At 45.7% G+C, this 22,306-nt stretch overlaps 2 protein-coding genes across 7 annotated transcripts in view; both read right to left on the reverse strand.

Moving 5' to 3' along the window:
• Positions 1-1,877: 1,877 nt before the first annotated feature.
• On the reverse strand, positions 1,878-5,466 carry SHISA2 (shisa family member 2). The gene is made up of 2 exons (XM_031615742.2): positions 5,118-5,466; positions 1,878-4,071 (listed from the first exon to the last, which is right to left on the reverse strand). Exons 1-2 carry the CDS (start codon positions 5,416-5,418, stop codon positions 3,518-3,520), a joined length of 855 nt encoding a protein of 284 aa, XP_031471602.1. The 5' UTR covers positions 5,419-5,466; the 3' UTR covers positions 1,878-3,517.
• Positions 5,467-8,096: 2,630 nt separating this feature from the next.
• NUP58 (nucleoporin 58) overlaps positions 8,097-22,306 on the reverse strand; it is a 39,376-nt gene continuing 25,166 nt past the window's right edge. For 2 of the 6 annotated variants that reach the window (XM_090133809.1, XM_090133808.1), the window contains exons 14-15: positions 18,205-18,300; positions 10,886-12,869 (exon numbers count right to left, since the gene is read on the reverse strand). In XM_090133809.1, coding sequence (XP_089989935.1) covers positions 12,700-12,869; positions 18,205-18,300 — 266 coding nt within the window. In that variant the 3' untranslated portion in view covers positions 10,886-12,699. Of the gene's footprint in view, positions 8,447-8,753; positions 8,867-10,885; positions 12,870-18,204; positions 18,301-21,046; positions 21,146-22,306 lie in introns of those variants that run through there. The other 4 variants (XR_016463361.1, XM_031615849.2, XM_031615848.2 and 1 more) reach the window with 4 other exon arrangements.

A 22,306-nucleotide genomic window follows, 5' to 3' on the forward strand; every position in this document is an offset into this window, starting at 1 on the left:
ACTTGAATTATGCTTTTGCTATCAGAAGTCTACTGAGTACATGAAAGGACCCTGCAGTAGCAGACAAGGGGTTGTCTTCAGTGTTTGGGGTAACTTTCAGATTTCCTCACACATTACTGACATCAAACATGAAAAGGGAAGGGCACCTCCATACTGAGCAGCAGATACTGCCGGGTACAGAATGGCAGCATCGCTCCCACCCGCGAACAGAATAATCACCCAGACTGAGCACTATTAAGAAAATGAAATACTTTACCAAAGCTTTCCATCTGGGAGCAGAAGTAAGCACCCTGAACGCTGTGGTCCATGTCACACACTTGGGAGCCCTCCATTAGTTGCCTAATGAAGATGATGGAGAACCGAGATCCCCAGCTGTGTGCTCTCTGTGTGCCACGCATTTGCTTGCCAGGAGCTTGCCTCCCTTCAAACACTACTTGGAAAACGGGGAAGGTATCATCTTTGATGGGAAATGGGTTCATCTCCCAACGAAGCTGTGCTGCTGCTACCTAACTGCCCCACCTCTCTGCACTGCTGCCTGCGTGTGGGATGCAGAGAAATGCTGCAAGCCCCGCCGAGAACAGAAAAATAATACAAAGGGACCTACAGAGAGGCAAGAAATAATACAAGCAGGAAACAATAAAATGAGCTTCAGCTCGGAAAAATGCAAGGGAATACACACAGGGAATAATATTTAATAACAGCTTCAGTGGGAGGAAAAGAATTGGGAGAGCAGAAAATGTGAAGGGGAAAAGAGAGCTCCAGCAAGACCAGGAGCGAGCAGCAAATGAGATGCTGTGGAAGGAAGATACTGAAGTTCACGTGCTGATTTGGGACCTGAAATCTCGCTTGCTCTCATGTGGGATCACATTCCAAATTCAAGCACTGGACACTGATTGCACCGAACTCCACACCAGTACATATGGAAGTGCCTGGCAGCAGCTGTACAGGGACTCTCAGATGCCAGCAGGGTTGGGGTGGAGGGCAGGGCACAGAACCCCCAGGTGCTGCCCACGTCCCGCTGGCTGTTGGTGGTGCTGGGCTGCCCTGGTGCAGCACAATGGCTCTGGGTGCCATGAGCCTGCTGCCAGCCTCCAGGCCCAAGGGGGTGCAACTCTACAGGGGATTCAGGAACATATTCAGCAGTTGTTCTCACAGTGACTAGTTCCTTCTGCTCATGGCACTGGGCTTGGGCACATGCAGCAATCAGGGCCAGCCCTGCCCCAGCATGGAGGATGTGTGCCACAGGATGAGGCAGTGACAGTGCAGCATGTGCTCTACTCCCCACCACTAACACCCCCAGCTGGCACGGCCATTTCCTGACCTCTGCTGAGAAAAGAGCCTGAAATCAGTAGCAAGGTATTCAAAAAGAAGCACTGAAAAAGCACTCCATACACCTCCAACTGCAAGGAAGTGAGAACAGATTTAAGAGGTGTAAACAGCAGGACAAACAGGAGGAATTGTTCAGGGCAGTCTGGGAAGACGAAGCTGAGTAACAGGATGAAAACTAGCAAGGTCTACAGGCACAGAGCAGTCAGGAGGGCTGAGCATGGAGCTGTGGGGGAAAAAATAAGAAAAGGGGGAAAGACAGAGGCTCCTGCACAGCAAATATCCATTCTTCTGCAGCACCCAAAAGCCTGCTAAGCCTGTCTTCTCTTGCTTTCCTGCTTGGGGTACACCTGCACCACCACAAGGCTCCATTTCCTATTCCTGCCTCCACCACTCAGCCTTGCAGCACCTCCAGGGCAGTGCTGATGCCGCTTCCAAAAACTGTCCCATAGCACAGCCTTGGCTCTGCTGGGCTGGGACAGGCCATCACAGAAAGGGGCAAGCGAGGCACTGACTGAACAGAAAAATGACTGTGACAAAGCAAACGAAAGGAAAAGTCACACCATAAAGTATTTATTAAGAAACAAAGGGGGCTTTTTTCTTCATTTGTAAGAAACACTTTAAATCAAGTGCCCTTTCAGAAATTTAAAAGCTATATCAAACGTTAACATTGGTTTTACATTATTATACATGACATTAAAAAAAAAACAGCACATCTCACAAACTTCCTCTTATTACAACTCAGGTCACTTTTCCTTCCGCTGTAAATTATTTTCTACAGATTTAAATTTAACTTATTCTTTTCTTTTTTAAACAAGTAAACAATATACAAAGAGTCACCTGAATGCCACGGGTTGCAGCAGGCGCCCTGGCAGGGGATGCCAACCACCCCATGAGGCCACCAGTCTCAGCACAGTGCAGGTCAGTGCCGTGCTTCTGGGAGCTCACAGCCTGGGGAGAGCACAGCCAGGGCCTGCAGAGCTGCTACAAGTCACCCATTCACCTTTGTCCTCCGTGGTCACAAACGTTTCTCCCTTCTGCAGACAACTGTGTGTGTATGCAGTATGTTTACAGGCAAGCTGTCACATTTGGCGACACTTCCACGCATCCATGTGGTTTGAAGAGAGACACACAAGAATAGCAGTGTCCGGTTATTGCTAGGTACTGATGCGATATCAGCCAAGGAACCCTCTGCTGGCTCTGCTCTGCTTGTCATGACTGCTCGCTTCAGGTTTTGCCCTTCCACACAGTTGCAGCACTCGGTGCCGCTGCTGGGGATGCTGAACTGGCAGCTGCTGGGAGGGCCTGTAGCCACAGGGGGGTTCTGTCACCAACCTGATGGGTCGGTGTTTGGGGGGTGAGGCTGACAGAGGCGCGTGGAAGCTCTGAGGGCGGCACGAGGTCAGCTCTGAGGGCGGCCGCTGTCCTGAAAGCAGTGCTGGTGGCAGGAGGAGCAGGCACCTCACACCCTGCTCGTAGTAGAAGTTCATGGAGAGAAAGCAAGCTTGTGCCAACCACTACTCGTTCTCAGCTTGGAGGCAACATCAAACCAAGAAGGGTTTCAAGTGCACTGCAAGTAGGAGCTGGGCAATTGGTGAGCTCCTACATAAAGTAATTCCTACATAAATACCGGGGAAGCTGCTCTCGCAGGACCAAGCACCGCATGGCAGCGCACCCCACAAGGCCACAGCAGCTGGAACCAGGAACCAAGCACACGATGGCTGCTCTGCCCGGCTCTGTCACTGTCTGTGAAACAGTGGGAAATGTCACTAGGAGACAGGACGAGGAGAGGAGAAAAGCTTTGTGAGCGTTGCGCTCTGTTCTGTGTAACAAAGCTCTTCTGCGAACTAATTAGGCAAATACTTCTGACCATGTCACACCTGAAGGGCACTTAATGGCTGCGGCATTATCTCACAAGCACAGTGATCTGAAATGCATATGCATTTCCAGCGTAATCCTTTGCCACTGTAAATCATGCACAGGAATGAAAGCGTATCTGGAAACGTTAATTCAGCGGTATCATCCTACAGTTCTGGCAACGGACCTCGACGAGAATAAATGGTTTATAAACACTGTCTGACATGCATGAGCCTTCCCAAATTATTTACAAGCGCTGTTCAGGGAGCCGCGTTCCAAGGAAGTATTTCTCCTCTGCTCAGTTTGGAAATTAAAAACGCAGTGTGGCAGGCAGCTACACAGTGACCGCCGGGTACATCTTCTGCTCTGCGCCAGCATGTGGGTACGGAGACTGGATCTGTCGGTAGCCGCCCTGCAGCCCATCCAGGAACTGGGGCACAGGGGCGAGCGGCACCGCGTCATGCGGGACAGCGTAGCCCACGTAAGGTGGGTGCAGGAACTGGCCTTGGTGTGGCACGATTTGGGTGGCCTGCTGGCAGTTGAGCACCGAGAAATTGGTGGGCATGTTGACGTAGACATTGTTCATGGTGCCCTCGGGCAGGCAGCAGTTGGTCTGCGAGCGGGTCGGGGGGGCGCGGGCCCCCGAATTGGCGCTGGAGCTGGAGCTGGCGGCAGTGCTGGACTGGCGCGAGGAGGAGCCGCGTGACGTGCCTGTGCTGGCAATCATGGGGATGGTCTCCATCAGGCGGGAGCCGGTGGGAGCGTGGCTCTGCTGGGGTTCCTGCTTGGGCCGCAGACAGCGGCAGCAGCAGGCAGCCACCAGCGAGCCCAGGATGATGAAGGCGACGAAGACGGAGCCGACAATGAGGAACGGCACATAGATGGGCACTGCAACGGCAAGGAGAAGGTGGGCAATGGGGATGCGAGCAAGACGGCCCCTCTGACCCACTGCCAAACCACCTCTGGGCCACAGCCCAACGTTCAGGAGGCATCTCCAACCAGGAACGCCCAGCAGGAGAGCAGAGCGATGCCCCAGGATGCTGGGGCGGCCATCAGTGCCCCACACATCATCCCTGGCTCTGCGCAGGGATTGGTGCTCTGCCACCACACGGGTGGGATGGGAACACAGGACTGCAGTGGCGACACACAGCCCTGTACCCCTTTGAGGGACCAGGAGTAACGTGGGGACGCAGCCTTCCTACAGCACTTCCCAATGCTCTCAGTGAGCCTGGGTTTCACATCACCACCAAAACCCTTCCAGCTCCTCTCGAGCAGCCCTAACAGCGCCCTGCACACGGGCTCAGGGCCGGAGGGCGAACGAAACTCTGCGCATCGAGCGGGGCTGCAAGGGCTGTGCTGAGCTCGGCCGGCGGTGACTCAAAGGCCGCTCCTTCCCCATTTCTCCTGCAACTCCAACACCGACGAACACGCCAGGCAAGACGCCCGCAACGACACGCGGCACTCGGCTCCCGGCAGGTGCCCGCACTTGCTGTGCTGCGCTGCTCACAACTTCTCCGACAGCGAAGCCGCCCCGAACCTGCCCCGCTAACAACATCGCTGCGCTGAGGCGCGACGGCAGCGGGCGCGCTGCAGAGCCACCGGGGCGGCTTTAGAGCAGCGATAGAAGACTTGAGCTGATCCTCGGCGTTCCGCCGTACTAGAAGCCGCCCGCAGCGGGGCTGAACGTCCCCCGAACCCCCCAGAGGCGTCACGTCGCCTTCCCCCCACCGCGAGGTGCGCCCGGTTTTCCCTTCCGTTTACAGCCGGGCTGCAGCGACAGAGAGCAGCGGCAGCGCCGCACGCGATCGGGACGCGGGAAGCGCCGTCCCTCCGCGCGCTCGGAGAAGCGGCGGAGCGCCGACCGGGGGCGAACGGAGCGCCCGCCCGAGGAAAGCGCGGCCCCGCCCCGCCCCGCGAGCCGCCCCGGCCCTCACCTGCCGCCCCGTCGGGCCCGTCGCGGGGCCGGCCCTGCTCGCCGCCGCCCTGCCGCCGGTCGTTGTCGCAGCCGCCCTGGTCGAGGCGCGCCTCGGCGCTGGAGCAGCAGTAGCGCAGCGCGCAGCTGCCGCAGCAGATGGTGGCGTCGCCGCCGTCGAAGCGCTCGGGGCACTGGAAGCCGTCCCGCCAGCCGCCCTGCCCGTCCAGCCAGCCGTGGCAGTATTCGCCGCTGCCCGCCGCTCCCGCCGGCAGCAGCCAGCCCAGCGCGGCCAGCAGCAGCGAGCAGCGCCCGCCCCACATGGCGCCGGGTCAGAGCCCGCCCGCGCCGGGGCAGCGCCGCCCGCCCCCCGGATGCTCCCGCCGCCGCATGCCCGGGCCTCGCCCGCCGGGGTGCGGAGCCGGGCGGCAGCGCCGCTCCGCGCTACGCTACGCCCCGCCCGCCGCCACGGCCCGGCCCGCGGCCGCCATGGGCGCGGGGACGCCGCGAGCCGCCCGTCTCCGTGCGCCCCGTCCGGGCTCGTCGCTGGGCGGGGGGCGCCGCGCCCCGCCCTTATAGCGGCGGCCGCCGCCCCCGCGCATGCGCTCGCCGCGGTCCGGCCCCCGGCCCCCGCCCCGACGGCGCGGCCCCGGCCCGGCCCCTCGGCCCCGGCGGGAGCGGGGCGGCACCTGCGCGGCGCGGCGCGGCGCGGCGCGGCGCGGGCGGCGGAGGCCGGAGGGGCGGCGGCGGGGCGGGGTGGGCGCTGCCGCGGCGGGCGCGCGTTGGTGCTTCCCGACTACCTGAAGCGAGCGGGGGAGGCGAGCTGGGCGTTCCCTGCGGTGCTGAAGTATCGGCAAAGTTTGCCTTCCCCTCCGCAGAGGCCGGCACCCCCAGAGGCGCAGGCGGCTCCTCAGCAACAGCCCGGGGCGCTGCCCGATCCGCGGAGCGCCGCTGCCAGCACAGCCCGGTTTGAATTCGGGCTGCGCTTGCATTTGCACGACGAGAACATTCGCACTGCTGTCGGACGGGCGCCTGCGTGCCCGACCCGGCGCAGCGCAGCGTTCGGCCGTCCCGGCGGTCCCTCCCGGCTCCCCCGGCGAAGGAGCCCCGCTGTGCCCCGTCCCGTCACCGTGAGCCCAGAGCTCGCTCCGCTCCGATCTCCGGCGCTTTAAGGCGGGTTTCTTTCATTCGTAGCTGCCTCCTGCACGCGCCCTGCCGAGCCGCACGGGCACAGGATGAGTTCGGCTGAGCTCCGACCTGCCAACCCAGCGGCACGCGGGCGCAGCTCGTCGCGGCGTGGCCGTGCTGCCCCCGTGTGACCGCGCTGGGAACGGAGCCCCGTGAGCCGCTGCCGTAGAGCCGCACGGCTTCACGCACCCTGAGCACGGCCGGAGCCCCGGCTGCTGCTCTGACTGGGGTACTGCTTGCATGGGGTGGACGTTTTTATTTTTTATTCCTGCTCGGGGAACATATTTAATATCTGTGTTTTAAAATACACGTGTATTCGGGAGAGAAAGGCTTTCTTTTACTGGCTCTCATTTCCTGAGAAATAATTAGAACAAGTTGAGCCAAGGAAAACCTCACTCGGGAGTCATGACGGTAGGAGCAGCCCGGGCTGTGGTGACACGAAGCTCCATCACCAGACCCTGGGCAACAACGGCCACCCCCACACCAGCACCAAACACTGACACCTCCACCCACCACCTCGCAGCCAGCTCCAAAGGCACAGCTGCATGAGCCGAGGGCAGGAGGCAGCTGCAGCCCCACTGTGACACCAAGGCAGCTCCCTGGCAGCTGAGGCCTTTTGGGCACCCTGGATCCCTGCACATCATAGGCCCAGCAAACCCAGGTACCAGCAAACAGAAAGTACACCTAGTTACCCAGCCCCAGATAAAAAGAAGGGAAGAATTGCCTCTTAGGGCCTTGGTTGCCCAGAGAAGCTGGGGATGCTCCAACCCCAGAGGTGTTCAAGGCCAAGCTGGGTAGGGCTTTGGGCAGCCTGAGCTGGTGGGTGGCAGCCCTGCCCAGGGTTGAAGTTGGGTGGGCTGTGAGGTCCTTTCCAACCCAAGCTATTCTATGACTCTACAACTACACCAACCTTTCCCAGCAACACAAAGGTATAAGCATTGTCATCAACTTGCTTCAATTGAAAGAAAACCCCAGAAGAAGCTTCCCCTACTCACACTGCTTTGTGTGAGCACGAAACATGAGCATTTTCAATCAAGTGAAGGCAGAGAAAACAGTCTCAAAACTGAGTTTTAACTGTTGCTCACCTCATGATGCAGTGCCAGCCAGCAGCTTTGCGCCCACAGGCACAGCACTGGAAGCAGCACTACCATGCAGTGTGGCCCAGCTCACTGCCTGCATGGTGAGATTCTTGCATGCTAGGCAAGAAAAAAGTGCTCTTCCTCTTGGCTTAACATGTGGGTTTGGGTTTTATATTATTAGTGCAAATGAGCAGAAAATTAAAAATGCATAAAAGAGTATTTAGAAGATTTTAGCATATTGCTTACAACACTAGTTGACGACTATATTTGCTTGCAGCATTGCTATTTTACTTAGCATCAAAAGTGCAGATAAAGCCTGACTTACAGGGTTCTCCCCTCATAGTCTGAGCTGTGTGAGCTCAGCCAGCAGCCCAGGCAGGGGATGGGCTGACTGGTGCTTTGGCAGTATGAGGCATGCCAACACCCAACTGCTCCTACAGGGCTGTTCCTGGGGTTTGGGCAGTAAGCTGTGACTGTGGGGTGAAGCAGTGCAGTGTTAGTGGCAGTGAGTTGCTTAAGAGAGCCATTAATCTCCATAGTGACCAGATGAAATAACAGTGGCCCCGACAGCCAGAAAATGCTATGAATGTTAACAGCGTTAGAGATTTTTGATGTTCAGTTTGGAGGAGCTGCTATTTAGCCACCTAACTAAGGAGCTAATAGATTACTGAGCTCTAGCTATGCAATTGTTTACAGTTTATACTTTTTCTCCACCCAAGGTTTCATCCAACTGAAAGTACAAAAAGCTTTTTGCCACTTTTTCCACCCCCTCCCCCAAGGGCTTACAGCAGATAAACCACTACTGAATTTTGAGTATTTACCAAGGCTTTTCCTTTTACCATGAGCATACCCTAGTCCACAGTGAAAACCTCATCATCCTGGCTCACTGTTGTGATTGGGACGGTTCGCCCAAAAGCACAAAGTGGTTCTGTAACACAGCACATTAAGGACACAGAGCTAACAAGGCACTTCTTGCCCAGGAGGCAGATCGCCTCTGATCAGAAGAGGATTTTGGAGACAACTGCATGACATTTTATAGTGGTGCTGTCCTTGGGCTGCCCAAGTACGCGCTGTACACTGACACCTGCATTGAAAAGAAGAGGGAAAATTGATCAGTTTGAGAGCTCAATTGAGCAAACCAGAAAAAACACTGTACATCTGTTCAGCTATTGACCTGGTTAGGACAGGCATATGCTTTCCAAGTTCTCCATGCAAGAGTTCAGCAGAGCTGACCTGCTATCAGTTCTATACCTAATTTTGCAGAAGCTTCTAAACTTAAGCAGCTCAGAATAAGCTAGAATTGCCTTACTCCTATAAAGTTAGGGAAGGAAGGAGCATGCTGTTCTCTGGAAAAAAGTTGTGAAGGCTAAAGCAACACCTGGCATACTCACCTCCTCACTGCAGCGCTCCACAAATGCAGCACAGGGTCATGAAGGTTAGATTCCTGAGGCCGAGTAAGAAACACAGCAACACAGCCCAGTCAGTCACAGGGATTGCTCAAATGCTGGTGAAGAGGAACAAAACCTTACTGTCTTAGAGAAAGGTGCAAGAAAATGTGAGTGACCTGGAAACAAAAGATGAGGCTGCGCAATTACGCCTGTAAGAGCCTTATAGGGGCTGTATGAAAATGGTCGTCTCCTGCCACCTGGTGAAAGCAGCATTCTAACAGAGCTTTTGGAAACCCAACGGGAAACCCTTTGGGTTGTTTTTTTCCCCTACCTAGAAAATTGAACAGCTACAGTCATCTGTTTCTACCTATTGTAAACAATACAAGAATGTGCTTTGCAGGCTCAGTTGATTTAGGAGCACAAAATATCAGTGTTCAAGCTCTCAGCCCTGAGCTCAGAAGTGATCCTGACGTGAACTGAAATCTGCCATGCCATTGACAGCAGGAAACCTCACACTCTGCACCCCGCCATCTCCCACTCCTTCCCAGCAACACACCCACCCAGGTAGGTGGGAGGCTCCGGGCCATGGCAGCACCCTGCCTCACTGCCTTCCCAAGCCCAGCCTGGCTTGTACACAGGTTGTGCAGCCCTACTGCTCGGTGTGCAGAGCTAGCAGTGCCTGCAAGCAGTCACCATGCATTCACAAGGTACTGGGCAAGGAAGATAGGAACAGCCAGCCAGCACCAATTATGCATTTTAACTGCTGGGATTAATGCCAGAAATCCATTTACTGCCCCTTCCCTCTCTCCCTCCCTCCCACTCTCTATTATATACCTGAATAAGAGTTTTCAGAAAACAAACTTTTATAGTGCATAATGTATTTGCATGCTACAGCATGGATGCATTTTCCTATATGATTACTCCTAATTTCTCATGAAACCCTGCACATTACTGCTTGTTTACCCTCTGCTGAGGCAGTCCAGGTACCAGCACCATCAGCAAGTAACAGATGACATAACAGACCCTGGATTACTTCTGTTAATAGGTAAGGACTGGGAGGGGGAAAAAAACCCACAAAATTATCACTGATGTCAAAGAGAAAAAGGCCACTAAGCCTAGAGTTCAACATATAGTCCTGTTAAGAACATGTAGGTGGAGGAGGTGTACCAGGATCTGGATTTCAGAGGCCTGTGATGAGAAGATGCATGAAGTCTTCCCAGCTCCCCCATTTCAACCTCCCCCCTCCCAAGCAGAAAGAAAACAGTAAATGTGCACGGTAGGCAGCACGTAGTCAGCTTGTCAGGAACACAAGCAAATATGGGTGTACAGGTTTTGAGATGATGGACCAGGAAGAGGTTCACAATGCAAGCAAACTGAGGCTTAACTGTCATACCTCCTCTTATGGATATTGCAGTGAGAATAATGGAAAACCCAAGGTCCTCCTGGTAGAAGAGGACACACAAATCCTTCACACCACAACTGTACAAGGTCTTAACAAATAAAGAGAATCACATCCCACATCCATCCCACTTTAATCTTCCCTTCTTGAAAGAGTCGACTGCAGACTTGATTTCATTCCATTGTGCATAAGCACAGTCAGCTTCTTAACATGCCTTGTAGGAAACTGTCATCCCTCGAGTGTATTTGTGTTCTGCACAATAATTGTATTGCACAGCTTTACACAGTGCTGAACCATGAAAGTCATGGCTAAATTCAACAAAGTAATATGTTGGGAAGGTAATTATTTCAAATCCAATTTCAACCACTTTAGTTTGTACTACAGCATGCAATTATTGCATTGTGTAATCACTTCTCCACCTGGGCTAGAATTAAGGAGATACAGGCTGCCTTAACATAAAGAAAAACAAACAAAATAGATACACAGGAGGCTCAGACAGCTTTAGAACTGATAAAAAAACCCTACCTAGTGCTATGTTACAGCATAGCCCAGCTTCATATAGCTCAGTGTGAAGAGACCCCAGACAAAAACCACAACCATTCTTCCCAGCCCAGCCCTCCCTTTCACTCCAGGGATTGAGGCCCTAACTTCAGCAAGAAAAAAAACACAGAATTCTACATACTAGCTGATTATGGTTTTGTTTGTCCTACATAGCATAGGAAGACAGCAGGAAATGACCTTTCAAGTAGGCAAATATGTATTACAAGGATCACAGCATTTGTTTTATTGTTTGCACAATGGTAAGTTGCACATATGGACAAAGAGTACATACTTTGAATTAGTTTCACAAATTAATACATTACAAATCCAGTGGGTTAACATTATTAAAAAGCAATAACAAAAGAATAAAAACATTGTGGTTTTGACTGCAGCCCAATGTACATTTTAAAAAAAGGTAAAGTCAAAACAAATTTTAAGCTTTCAGTTTTCCCAAACATGAAAAACACACGCTGCATTCCTAAGGGAGCGCTCGCAGAGATGCAATAACATACAAGTGTACAAAAGCGAGGAGTTCTGTGCTCAGTTCCTCTGATAAACATCTGTCCAAAAAGTAACCACTGCAGACATCACTTCCAAAACATACAAAATGGTAATAACACTTCAATAACTGAAATAACTCAATGCTTGGAAAAAAAAACCCTTATGCCCTTTAACTGTTTAGAAAAAAGGTGCTTTTGTGAAAACAGTGAATATTCATTTGATGCATCTTGTACACAGAAAGCAACACTCAAATCCAAAGTTCCATATTCACACTTCAACTCACATAAGGCAGCACGTACCTCCTTGGGATGCTTTCCAGATGTTTCTAGCACACACTGAATTGGAAATGCAGCACAAGCAGCTATGATGTAATATACAAGATTTATACTCTACTGTTGCAGTAGTTTAACCTTCAAATTACATCATTTTTTTCAATTCTTCAGCAGCAACTTACTGTACTAAAGCTCATATTGAAAGCAGATACACACCTGCTCTCATGTTTGTGCTAGTAGTGCTGACTAGAAGTGAATCAGCTCTGACTTGTAACAGTTAATTCCAATCATGGCTACAATAGTACGACCTACCCCCCCTCCAGCTGCAAGGAAGAGCTCATGCAGGTTGACAGCTCTGCTTGCAAGCAGACCTTGTGGAATCCTGAAACATCCTGCTGTGCAGCTGAAGAAAAAACAGTTTGGGAACATTACCTAGGAAATGTCTGAGTCAAGATCTCGGCTTCTTCTTTAAGAACTGGTTGAGAAATGGCTAAAATAAAAAACTTCACACACTGCATCCACTAAACACTGCATACAAAACTTCATGAGATAGTAAACATTTTACTTCAGCTGATCTTAAGCAACAAAACACAAGAAGCAATGACGACACAGCCCAGGACCCACCGTTTGAAATCCATAGAACATCAAGATGTGGAACCACAGAGCAACGTGGACAAACAGAACACAAAGTAAAGGAGACCTGTCTGTGGGGAAAGGTTTGCACATCTGGTTTTATTTTATACATATACATACACACTGATGTGTGCACTGTACTGTATATATTTACATCCATATACACAGAAACACCCTGAAGTAGATTTAAAGGCCATATCCAGGAACAGAAGATATGAACTCTAGTATTTGTACTAGAATATACTTTCTGTACAAAAAACAAATATGCATATATTCATATGGTATAAAGCTTATTAACAAAAAATATTCTGCTACTAACATTAGTTTAAATAGATGGTTTTACAAGAATCTTTAATAATGCAGTATAGAACATTTCTAAAACTAGGGCCAAAAATAAAAATACATAAACAGGTTTATATTCACAAGAAAATAGCTGTTCGGTATGATTCATTTTGTGTTTCAGACTAGGGAAAAGTAGCAACTTTTTTTTATTTTTATTTTTTATAAATCTCATGGGATGCGATTTAATCAATGCATCAATCTAGAAAAATAGACTTCTCAGATGAACAAAGTTGATTCACTTCCACTTCCCTAAGAGGGGTGCCTATCTCTTCCCTCGCTTGTTTCCAGCTGGAGGTTTCTTCAGCTGAAGAAGTTGCCCTCCTGTCCCAAAGCCTGCAGATGCAGGATTAGACACCCCGAACGTCAAGCCAGCTGATGCTGTGATGCCAGGATTGCTGAAGTTAAACCCAGATGTAGTCGAGCTGCCAAAGCCTTATGAAGGAGGGAAAAAATATTTTAAAACATAGGTTATATCAGGATTGCAAATTTGTTTCTCCTTGGAGCTGTGAGCATCAACAACTTTATTACTATATTTGTAGTACTGTACACCAATGTGGGTCTGCAACAGTATGTCACGTTGGTAATACATGTGGACTTGTCAGCTATGTCAGTTGGGATATTACAGCTCTAACACAGCCTACTTCAGTGATTACAAGCAACTCTAATCTTAGATCAGCCTATTTACAGTATCACTATTCACAAAGTGGCAGCCACAAGTCCCACCAAAACTGCACAGTAGTTGTAGTACCATATCCCCCACCCCAGGCTCCCAGCACTGCATATTTAGACACGTAACACATATAAAGCAGGGTGGGGAGGGAAGGCACAAGTACAAGCAGACCACAAGCTTCACTTCACCTCACAGCAAGTTAATGGCAAAGCTGGATACACAGCTCCCTGCCCTATTGACTAGGAAACCTTTCCCTGCCCTTACAATGTAAGTGGCACAGACCCTACATTAAGTAAGAGGGAGGAAAGGCTTAAAATCCCCGCCAAATTCCTGGTATCTAAAAACACCCTTTATGACTCGAGTCAAACAGCAGCCTTGAAAAAAAGCTCTGGAAAACCAAATGAATAGGTGAGCAAGTTTTGCTGTTGCTTACATTTATATAAAAAGGGAGTTACAAAAAAAAAAATTCCATTTGGTTCAGCTACAAAGCAATATCAGCTGAAGAAAATCCATTCACCGTTTTCAGCAACAGCAACACCTCATCATTTTACTTTCTTTTTTGAAGTATTACCAGCTTGGTAATACTTGAAAGAGAGAACTGGAAGATAAGTTTTGAACTACTGGTTAATAAGTAGAAGTCCATAATTCTTCCATTCTCTCAAGAGACTAGATAATGAACAATCAAACAACAAGTATGACATGTGCAAGTTAAGATTTTAAGTAGCTTTATACAAGTGGTAAAATGTAAGTAAATACTAGAAAAAACAAGACTGATTCACAAACATGTTTGTTCTTAATAAGCATTACTTAATTTCACCAGTTCTCTGGCAGACAGTAAGAGCAATCCTTTATTATATTAGTATCATCAACTGAATATCTGATCTTTAAAGCCAAGAAATTAAAACCCAACTGGTTTTCTCAGCAGAATCTTAAGCTGCTCACTTGAGCCTGATATCTTCCATTCTCTCTTCATCTAATGCTTCAGTTACATTTCAAAACCTAAGGAATTCTCCCTCCTGTAATGTCTGGATCAGACAATCACGCTACAGTAACTCATCTTGTTGTCAAGGGAAAAACCAAGCCATTACTGACATTATGCTAACTGGAGTTCTTCAGCATACACTTGCCTGTGCACAACTCTGTAATAAGTATGTGCATCTCAAGTGTGTCTAGTGATATTGTTCATTTAGCTTTCACCTAAGGCTTCTGGACTCATTTGTCTCTCATCCTAGGTTGTAAAGGGTGAAGCAGATGTCACTATCCTTCCATTTCCCTGTTAACTCTGAATATTAGGTAGGATTTCAAAAGAATAAATTGGTTTTTCACCTGGAAATCCCATGAATGAAAAAAAGCTTTAATAACATAAGCTGTTCTTCATAAGTTAAATTTTTACTTCAAGCACAGAGCTGAGATGCACATACGTATTGGTTTCTATGGAACACATCACGCATACAATTCACAGTAAAGTTGTATGTGATTCACAGTGCCAGGAGTAAAGTACACGTGAACTACCTCCATGCAACTGCTTCTGGATGCAGGCTTATTTTGAACAACAAAGGGAATGCAATATGAACTCTGAGTAATGTTAGAAGAAGAAAGATGGATGAGCTGTGTGTGATAGGCGACTGAGAAGATATTTGTTAATTTACCTATGACCCAGGAAGCAACAGCTGTACAAGTGCTGTTTAGGACAGCCACAGAAGTGTAGAAAGGTCAAAGGGAAATTAATCTAAAAGGCTTTGTCCTGCAAATTCTTTTAAGAAGAAAAAAAACCCTTACATAGAATATTCAAATGAAAATCTTTAGGTATCTTTAGAAATCAACTTTCAACAAGACATACATTCAGTTTTAGAGGGATGAATTGCACACAGTCTTGAATCACAGCTACACCATGATCAATAATTTCTGGGTTGATACATAAGTAATGTTAATTTCAGCAATTCTTTTCAGGAAGTAAATGACCACCTGCCCTTTGAAGGCACAAACTTAGCATCAACCTTAAGGACCTTAGAGTACACTTCACTCATTGGGCTTTTGCACCTCTGCTTCATGGCAGATGGAAAAAACCTTCAAGATAATCAAGCTCAACCATCCACCTGGCCTACTAAGCCCCATCACATACTCAAGCAACTCAAACTTCAGGCAAACCCTTCAGAGAGGTAAGACAAAAGATACAAGCTTTCTCCTAACAGGCTGTGGTAGTTCTTGTTTCAATGCTACAGGGATAACCAGCAGTTCAGCAGACATCAAAAGCAACCGCATCCTCCCTCCGTATTACGATAGGAACACTAATTCAAAATGTATTTCTAGCACAGCTCTGGCTGATGTACTAAAGCCTCTGTTATATAACTTGCTCATTGCTACATATTGATTACACACAGGTCCACTTTCCAACAGTGGAAACATGTCCCCAACGCTGCCATGGACAGAGCTGCCACCCACCAGCTCAGGCTGCCCAGGGCCCCATCCAACCTAGCCTTGAGTGCCTCCAGGAATGGGGAATCCACAGCCCCTCTGGGCAGCCTGTGCCTCTCCACCCTGAGTAAAAAAAATTTCCCCATCATCTAATCCAAATCTACCATCTTTTTGTTCTAAACCATTCTCCTTTGTCCTATCACTATGTGCCTGTGTAAAAAAGTCAGTCTCCTTTGTCATAAGCTCCCTTCAAGTACTGGAAAGCTGTAATGATGTCCCCCTGGAGCTTTGGAACAAGCTACCCTCCCTCAATCTTTCTTCATAGGAGAAGTGCTAGAGCCCTCTGATTGTCTTTGTGGCCCTCTTCTGGACCCACACCAGCAGCTCTGCATCCTTCTTGTGCTGGGAGCCCCAGGCCTGGACACAATACTGAAGGTGATGCCTCAATAAAGACTGAGCAGAAAAGGACAACCCCCTCCCTCTCCCTGCTGGCCACCCCTCTTTTGATACAGCCCAGGATACCATTGGCCTTTGGGCCAGAAGCACACACTGCTGGCTCATGTCCAGCCTTTGGTGCACCAGAATCCCCAAGACTTTCTCTGCAGGGCTGCTTTCTGAGTTCTTCCTCCCAGTCTGTACATATGCCTGAGACTGCCTCAACCCCATTGCAACACTTTGCACTTGGCCTTGTTGAATCTCATTGAGATCACACAGGACCACCTTTCAAACTTGTCCAGGTCCCTCTGGATGGCATCCCTTCCTTCTATTGTATCAACTGTACCACTCGGCTTGGTATCATCAGCAAACTTGCTGAGAGCACAGTCCCAATCCTGAGAGATTGACACCGAATTGAAAGAAAACTAGTTGCATTGCCTTTCACCTACTGACACACTGGATACAGAGACTGCTCCTGGACTGAGCTCAAGCTGCTTTGAAAAGTTGCTTAAGTACTTTCATAGCACAAAATTCTCTTCAAGAACACAAACAAACTGAGAAAAACAGTAATACTACTAGAAAGTTTTATAACAAATGTATGTAACAAAATGCTCAACAGGAGCACTTTGAGGACCTCTAATCTTCATTCTAAACTAAGAACAAACTGGTGGAAAGAGGAGAGTTGAGACATTACCAAAGCAACCCAAGATAGACAGCAGAACACTTCCTTATGAACTGGGCAAAACACCAACCAAAACACATCTAAACAAGAGCAGTAACATCAATATATTCACACATGCCACCTCCCCCCCATCTCTGAACTGTTGAAAAGAGAAATTCAGAAACAACATAAAACTACCTTATAGTGGGTAATATTCTTGTTTCAGGATTCTGGAAGTGTTGCTTATGAAATAGGACATACAAGCTAAAAAACCCATGACTAACCTTACACATCATTTATACACACACACACACACACAAAGTAAAGAGCTTATGCGAGCCAGAAGCTATAGATCAGAGTTTTAGACATAAAAGGTAAAAGTTAACATGCTTCAGGATAACCAAACTGTCATGGAGTTTTCTACTCCATGATCCCAGTCTAGATGAGGATTTTCATGAAAACTATTTTAGAAAGTACAAAATAAGAACTGCATTTAATTCTTAATGTTCTTGGTTACCATCTTCTGTATCTGTGACTCTTGAGATAGCTGAAAACAATTATAATCTTACTGTGTCCAACTCATTCATGACGCTAAAGTGAGGCTGCAGTATTATTTGAAAACATTATCATGAACAGAAGTGTAATCAGTGCAAGTTTTGACTTGGTATTAAAATATTAAAAAAAGAAGGCTGATACTTTGCGTGCTGCAAAGTCAGATGTTCTACCAGAAATACACTATGCAATTACACCTTCATTCTGCTATACAGCCAGATTAGTGAACTATCCCCACACCTTATAACACAAAGCTTAACGTACTTCAGAGGTTTATTTTATAGAATGATCCAATCTTAACCAAGAAAGTAAAAATACATGGGAACTGAAGATGCTGGTCCACGCTGATTTACTGGACAGTTACTAATAAATAGCAGTCATTTATTGTGGTTACAATAATAGCAGTTAAAGCTTCTTTTTTAAAAAGCAATCATCATGCTACTAAAATCTGATTCCCGAAGACATGATGTTCCTTCAGTCTGTCACTGAAGAAAGGCTAATAAGCTGCGTAATTCAAAAACAAGCTCTAATTTAAATAGTAAATAGAGATGCAAGTTATAGGAGTGCCTGTAAGATTTCAGCTACCTGAATTAAGGAGAAACTACATCCATATTTTCATCTTCTCATCAACAAAGTAAAACAAAAGTAGTGAGATGATGCTGACAGGATTAGCTCAATTGTCAGAGAAATAATTTCATTTCAAAATAATGAACACGTGAATTATAGGCATACAGAAAGATACCTATAATTTGCTCTTCAGAATATACAGGATAAGAAAAAACGTCTGTAAAACATCTGTGTTTGCAGATATCTGTAAAATGTTTATTTTTAAATATAGGAAGTGGAATTACTGGTATATTTGTCACTAATTTATGCATTAATTTCAATAGCTCAGCAACAGTATGGCCTATGCATTCAGGCAGTAACTGCATCTGATTCATTGTGATGCATCTGTTCTCCTCCTTCAGTTTTGACAGACACCATTTAAAAAAAAATTACTCAATACTTGAATTAAATAAACAAACCCAACCAACCTGCACTTAGACTTCCCGATGGTTTACTCGTTGTTCCAAACCCAAATGATGATGCTCCTGTGGCACTGCTTCCAAAGGCAGAGCTACTTCCAAATCCTAGCAGAACAGTAAAGACATACAACAAAAAAATTATAGGCACAGCAATTAAGGACATACAGGTTTTGGGCAAGTATTCTAAAAACAAACTGTTCTAAGCATTATTTGGTAAAGAAATACTCCCAAGGCTACCACCATAGGTGGTATTCTCAACACAGCATTGCTTTCTGTAAGAAAACAGTGTGAACAGGAAAGCCTTGGAGAAAATTATTTCCTTCAAAATACAAAACTGAATAAAACAAGCTATACACGATTACAAGTGAAGTATCTGAGTTCACCAAATAGCTAATGAATTGCTGTTAAATCAGCAAGAAAAGAACATAACAAACGAGCGAGAACTAGGAAAATTCAGACAAGTTATATGACTTCTATTACAAAAAGCAGTAATCTTCATCCACTACTCCAAAAGAAAAACTCCCTGGACCTGGAAGAGAGCAGACTTCTCCTTCCACCCCTACTCTAAGCTTAATGGTGATAAGCTTTATATAACAAAGTAAGTTAGAATCTAGAATAGAAACAAAGTTTCATAATTTTTAATGGAAAAATTATCAAAAAAGGGCAGCCATGAATGTTTAACTGTATATTCATTTTGCAATTCCTATTTATGATCTCAACGAATAAATTTCAGGATTTCAAACTCCGTTATTAGCATGAAGTACCTTCAAGATAAAGCAAGCTGATATGTGCAATTTGAGATTAAAGACAGATCAACAGAAGATAAATATATCCTGTATTTTTTGCTGTCTCAAGAGACTGTGAGAATGAGAACAGCACATTCAAGGAAATGAGGCCCCTGTGTCAAGTATGACATGTTAGGTAACATATTTCATTGAAAATGGAGTCTTTACCATTCCTTTAGCACAACAACCTTTACCTTTTAAAAAAAGTGATGATTGGATACTGAGGCTGTGTTCCATAGTCTTCTGTTGTTTTTAAACCAAGTACAGTTTTAATTTAATAAAACAGCAAATATCATTTGAACGTAGGATATTTTGTTTTGAATGATGCATATTTTTCCTCCTTTCTAGCTGGCAATGAATTACCAACAGCCAGGTCACTATCAGCAAATATTTAATGAAACACTGGGTCAATATCTAACATACTGAAGAGCAAAAGTCTGGATGCTTATAATTGACCAATTCATAAATATTTGCTTCCCAGCTAAAATGCAGTTTCAAGAATGTTAAAAATTCTACTAATTAAGAAAATTCCAAATGTCTGAAATACTCTTCTGCTCACTGGCTTCCAAGAGCATTGCTGCAGGCCAGTTTGCAAGTATGCCTTTATTCCTTACAGTTGCTTCCCTGAGACAGCTTTCTTGGTCTTTTGGCAAATCAAAGCTTTACAAATTAATATAGAATAGATGAAACAAGCAATTGCTTACTTGGTTTATGAGGAAGGCACAGTAGGCTTCTAATACTAAGTTAAAAGCAGATGTCCACCAATTTAAAATAGAATGCTCTTCATATTGGTAAGATTGATAAACACAAACAATCTTTAGACTATAATCTCTCTGGTTGAAAAGTTGTGTGGTTTTAAAGCATCAAAAACATTGCAGGAATAACAATAATCCAGAATTATTCTCCATTCAGCCCACCATTGTTATTTCTCTTGTTTGTTGTTGTTTTATAGATTTATCTGAGATAGTTTAAAATCTGATGAGAAAACATACTGGTAGTCTTAAAGATAATTTCTAGATGATCATTTAAGGTAAAGTTGACATCATCTTCAAGTATTATCTATCATAGCAGTTAAGTGTTCTCAATAGCCAATGATTTTATTATTTTTAAATGTTACAGTAGCAATTCTCATACTTTGAGAATATTCAAATGCAGGGACACAGAATGCAACTGCAGAAAGGATCTAACAAGAAAAACCACAACGCACCGTTTGTGATCATATATAGTTGTCTTTGTAGATCTTACACAAAAGCTTCAATAAAACAAACACTGCTGCCTTTTGATTTGTGCTCTAGGAACCCCTGAACTGATATAGACAGGAACATTTGTATGCAAATATTGTATTTCTAGTTGTAGTTCTGCTGAAAATGCATTATGTTCAGATGTAAAGGTCTATATATATATTTTTTTCTTTCATGTGTCTCTTACTAGCACTATTAATCAACGTTTTGAAAGTATTTTATCCCCTCACTTTCAAATGTTGCTTCATCTTAAGGCTGGGAAAGACTTTCTTTTCCCTGCCTTACCAGTGATGAACAGAGCAACAGCTAGAGCAAACATTTCACCCAGCAGGACCCCAGAACTGTATTGTTCTCTAGCAATCAGTCATATCTTACTCCAATAAGAAACTGTCACCCACACTAAGAGCTGTACACAACAGGTGAAACATTTCTATATATTAGTTATAATATTCCCATGTGCTAACTTTCAAGTACTCAAATTAGTGCAAAGTGTAGTTACAGAAGGATGTCCTTGATTCACTTTCCTACAGCTCATGAAATAGCTTGGGTTGGAAGGGACCTCAAAGATGAAGTTCCAACCCCCCTGCCATGGGCAGTTGCCAACCAAGTTCTGTGGAGAACTTCAACCTGGGTTTTTACTACAGTTTTGCATTAGCCATAGCTAACTCTTTCTGTAAGGCACAAAGAAGTTTGTGAAGTGCATTCTGCTAACTGTAAAGGTCTTGCCCCAAAACAGATCATCCTCTTGGTGAAGTTTAAGGTTTACAAGAGATTCAGATGTGCGATATAATAGTTCAATGAAATATTAGAAAAATTAAAGTGTACCTCCAAGGCTTGAAGAACCTAAGCCACTTGATTGCAAGCCAGTGCCAATACCTGAGCCGAATGGCGTTCCAAAACTAACTCCCAGAGATGGTTGTGGCCCTGGTATAAAAAAAATGAGAACAAACTTGCCTTACTCTTTCATAGTAAAGAGGTCCTTCATTTATAAGTACTCGACCATGTGAACATCATCATTGCTTTTATCAAATCCCATTAAGACTCTAAACTTTACCTTACCTCACTTAATTGTCTGCCTTTATATGTCCACCTGATAAAAATCTAGGAAAACACTGATTGTAATGAGGTAAAACTTGCCCTAAACTAGTAACATGACAATAACACCATTTACCATTTCAAAAAGTTTCACCTTGAACTTTCATAATTGAATCACTAATCAAGATCCTGATAGAACTATAGGTAACATATTGCCACTTGTATTAGTGGAACTGGAAAAGTGGTAAACCAAGAACAAAAGAACTGACACTATTCTATTAATTTAATAAATAGGAATCTTCAAAATTACTCAAGTATTCCATCCAAATTTAAAGAGAACACTAAGATAAAAAACAAGACAATGACTTTATTTTATTAAATTTATTGTTCATTTTTTAAGCAAGTCAATTACACAGTAACATGACAATTCGATTTTTTTTTCCACACAAGTGATAACTGAGTTCTGTTAAGCTCTGCTACATTACACCATTCATTAAGGTAAACTAGTCAAACCACCTGTTTTGATAAACATTTACAAAAGGCACGATTTTGTGTACCTTAAGGAATTAGATACATTCAAGATTTCAGAGTCAGAGTTTGTCCCATAACTAAAAAAAAAGTTGACAGTGGCTTCCCTGCACATTTGCACTAAGGTGCAGGACTGTCAAAAACCAAGATAAATTTACAGCCTCAGTTCATTTTATTTTTCTTACTTTTTTTTTTTTTTAAAACCACCATTGGGAATAAAGGATCAACTTGCTAGCCCATTACTAACACATTTTAAAATAATTAATTCTGATAAATTAATATATTCTAACAGTTTTCACAGTACAATTTTATATTCCTGTCTTTTTCAAGCAGTTTTCAGTGCACTAGTCAGTTTCATCACAAAAAATACAGTGCCAAACTCTTAATCCATAGGCATTTACACCTTTCCTCAAGACAACTTTCTTTGTCTTTGAACATGCTTTATTCACTATGTCTGTGAGAGTCATGATTTATTCAAATACTACTATAAGGATCCAACAATTAAGTTGTTTTCCTTAACAG

This window comes from Phasianus colchicus, chromosome 1 (genome assembly GCF_987193195.1).
Source record: "Phasianus colchicus chromosome 1, bPhaCol1.hap1.1, whole genome shotgun sequence".
In the NCBI taxonomy this organism is placed as follows: domain Eukaryota; kingdom Metazoa; phylum Chordata; class Aves; order Galliformes; family Phasianidae; genus Phasianus; species Phasianus colchicus.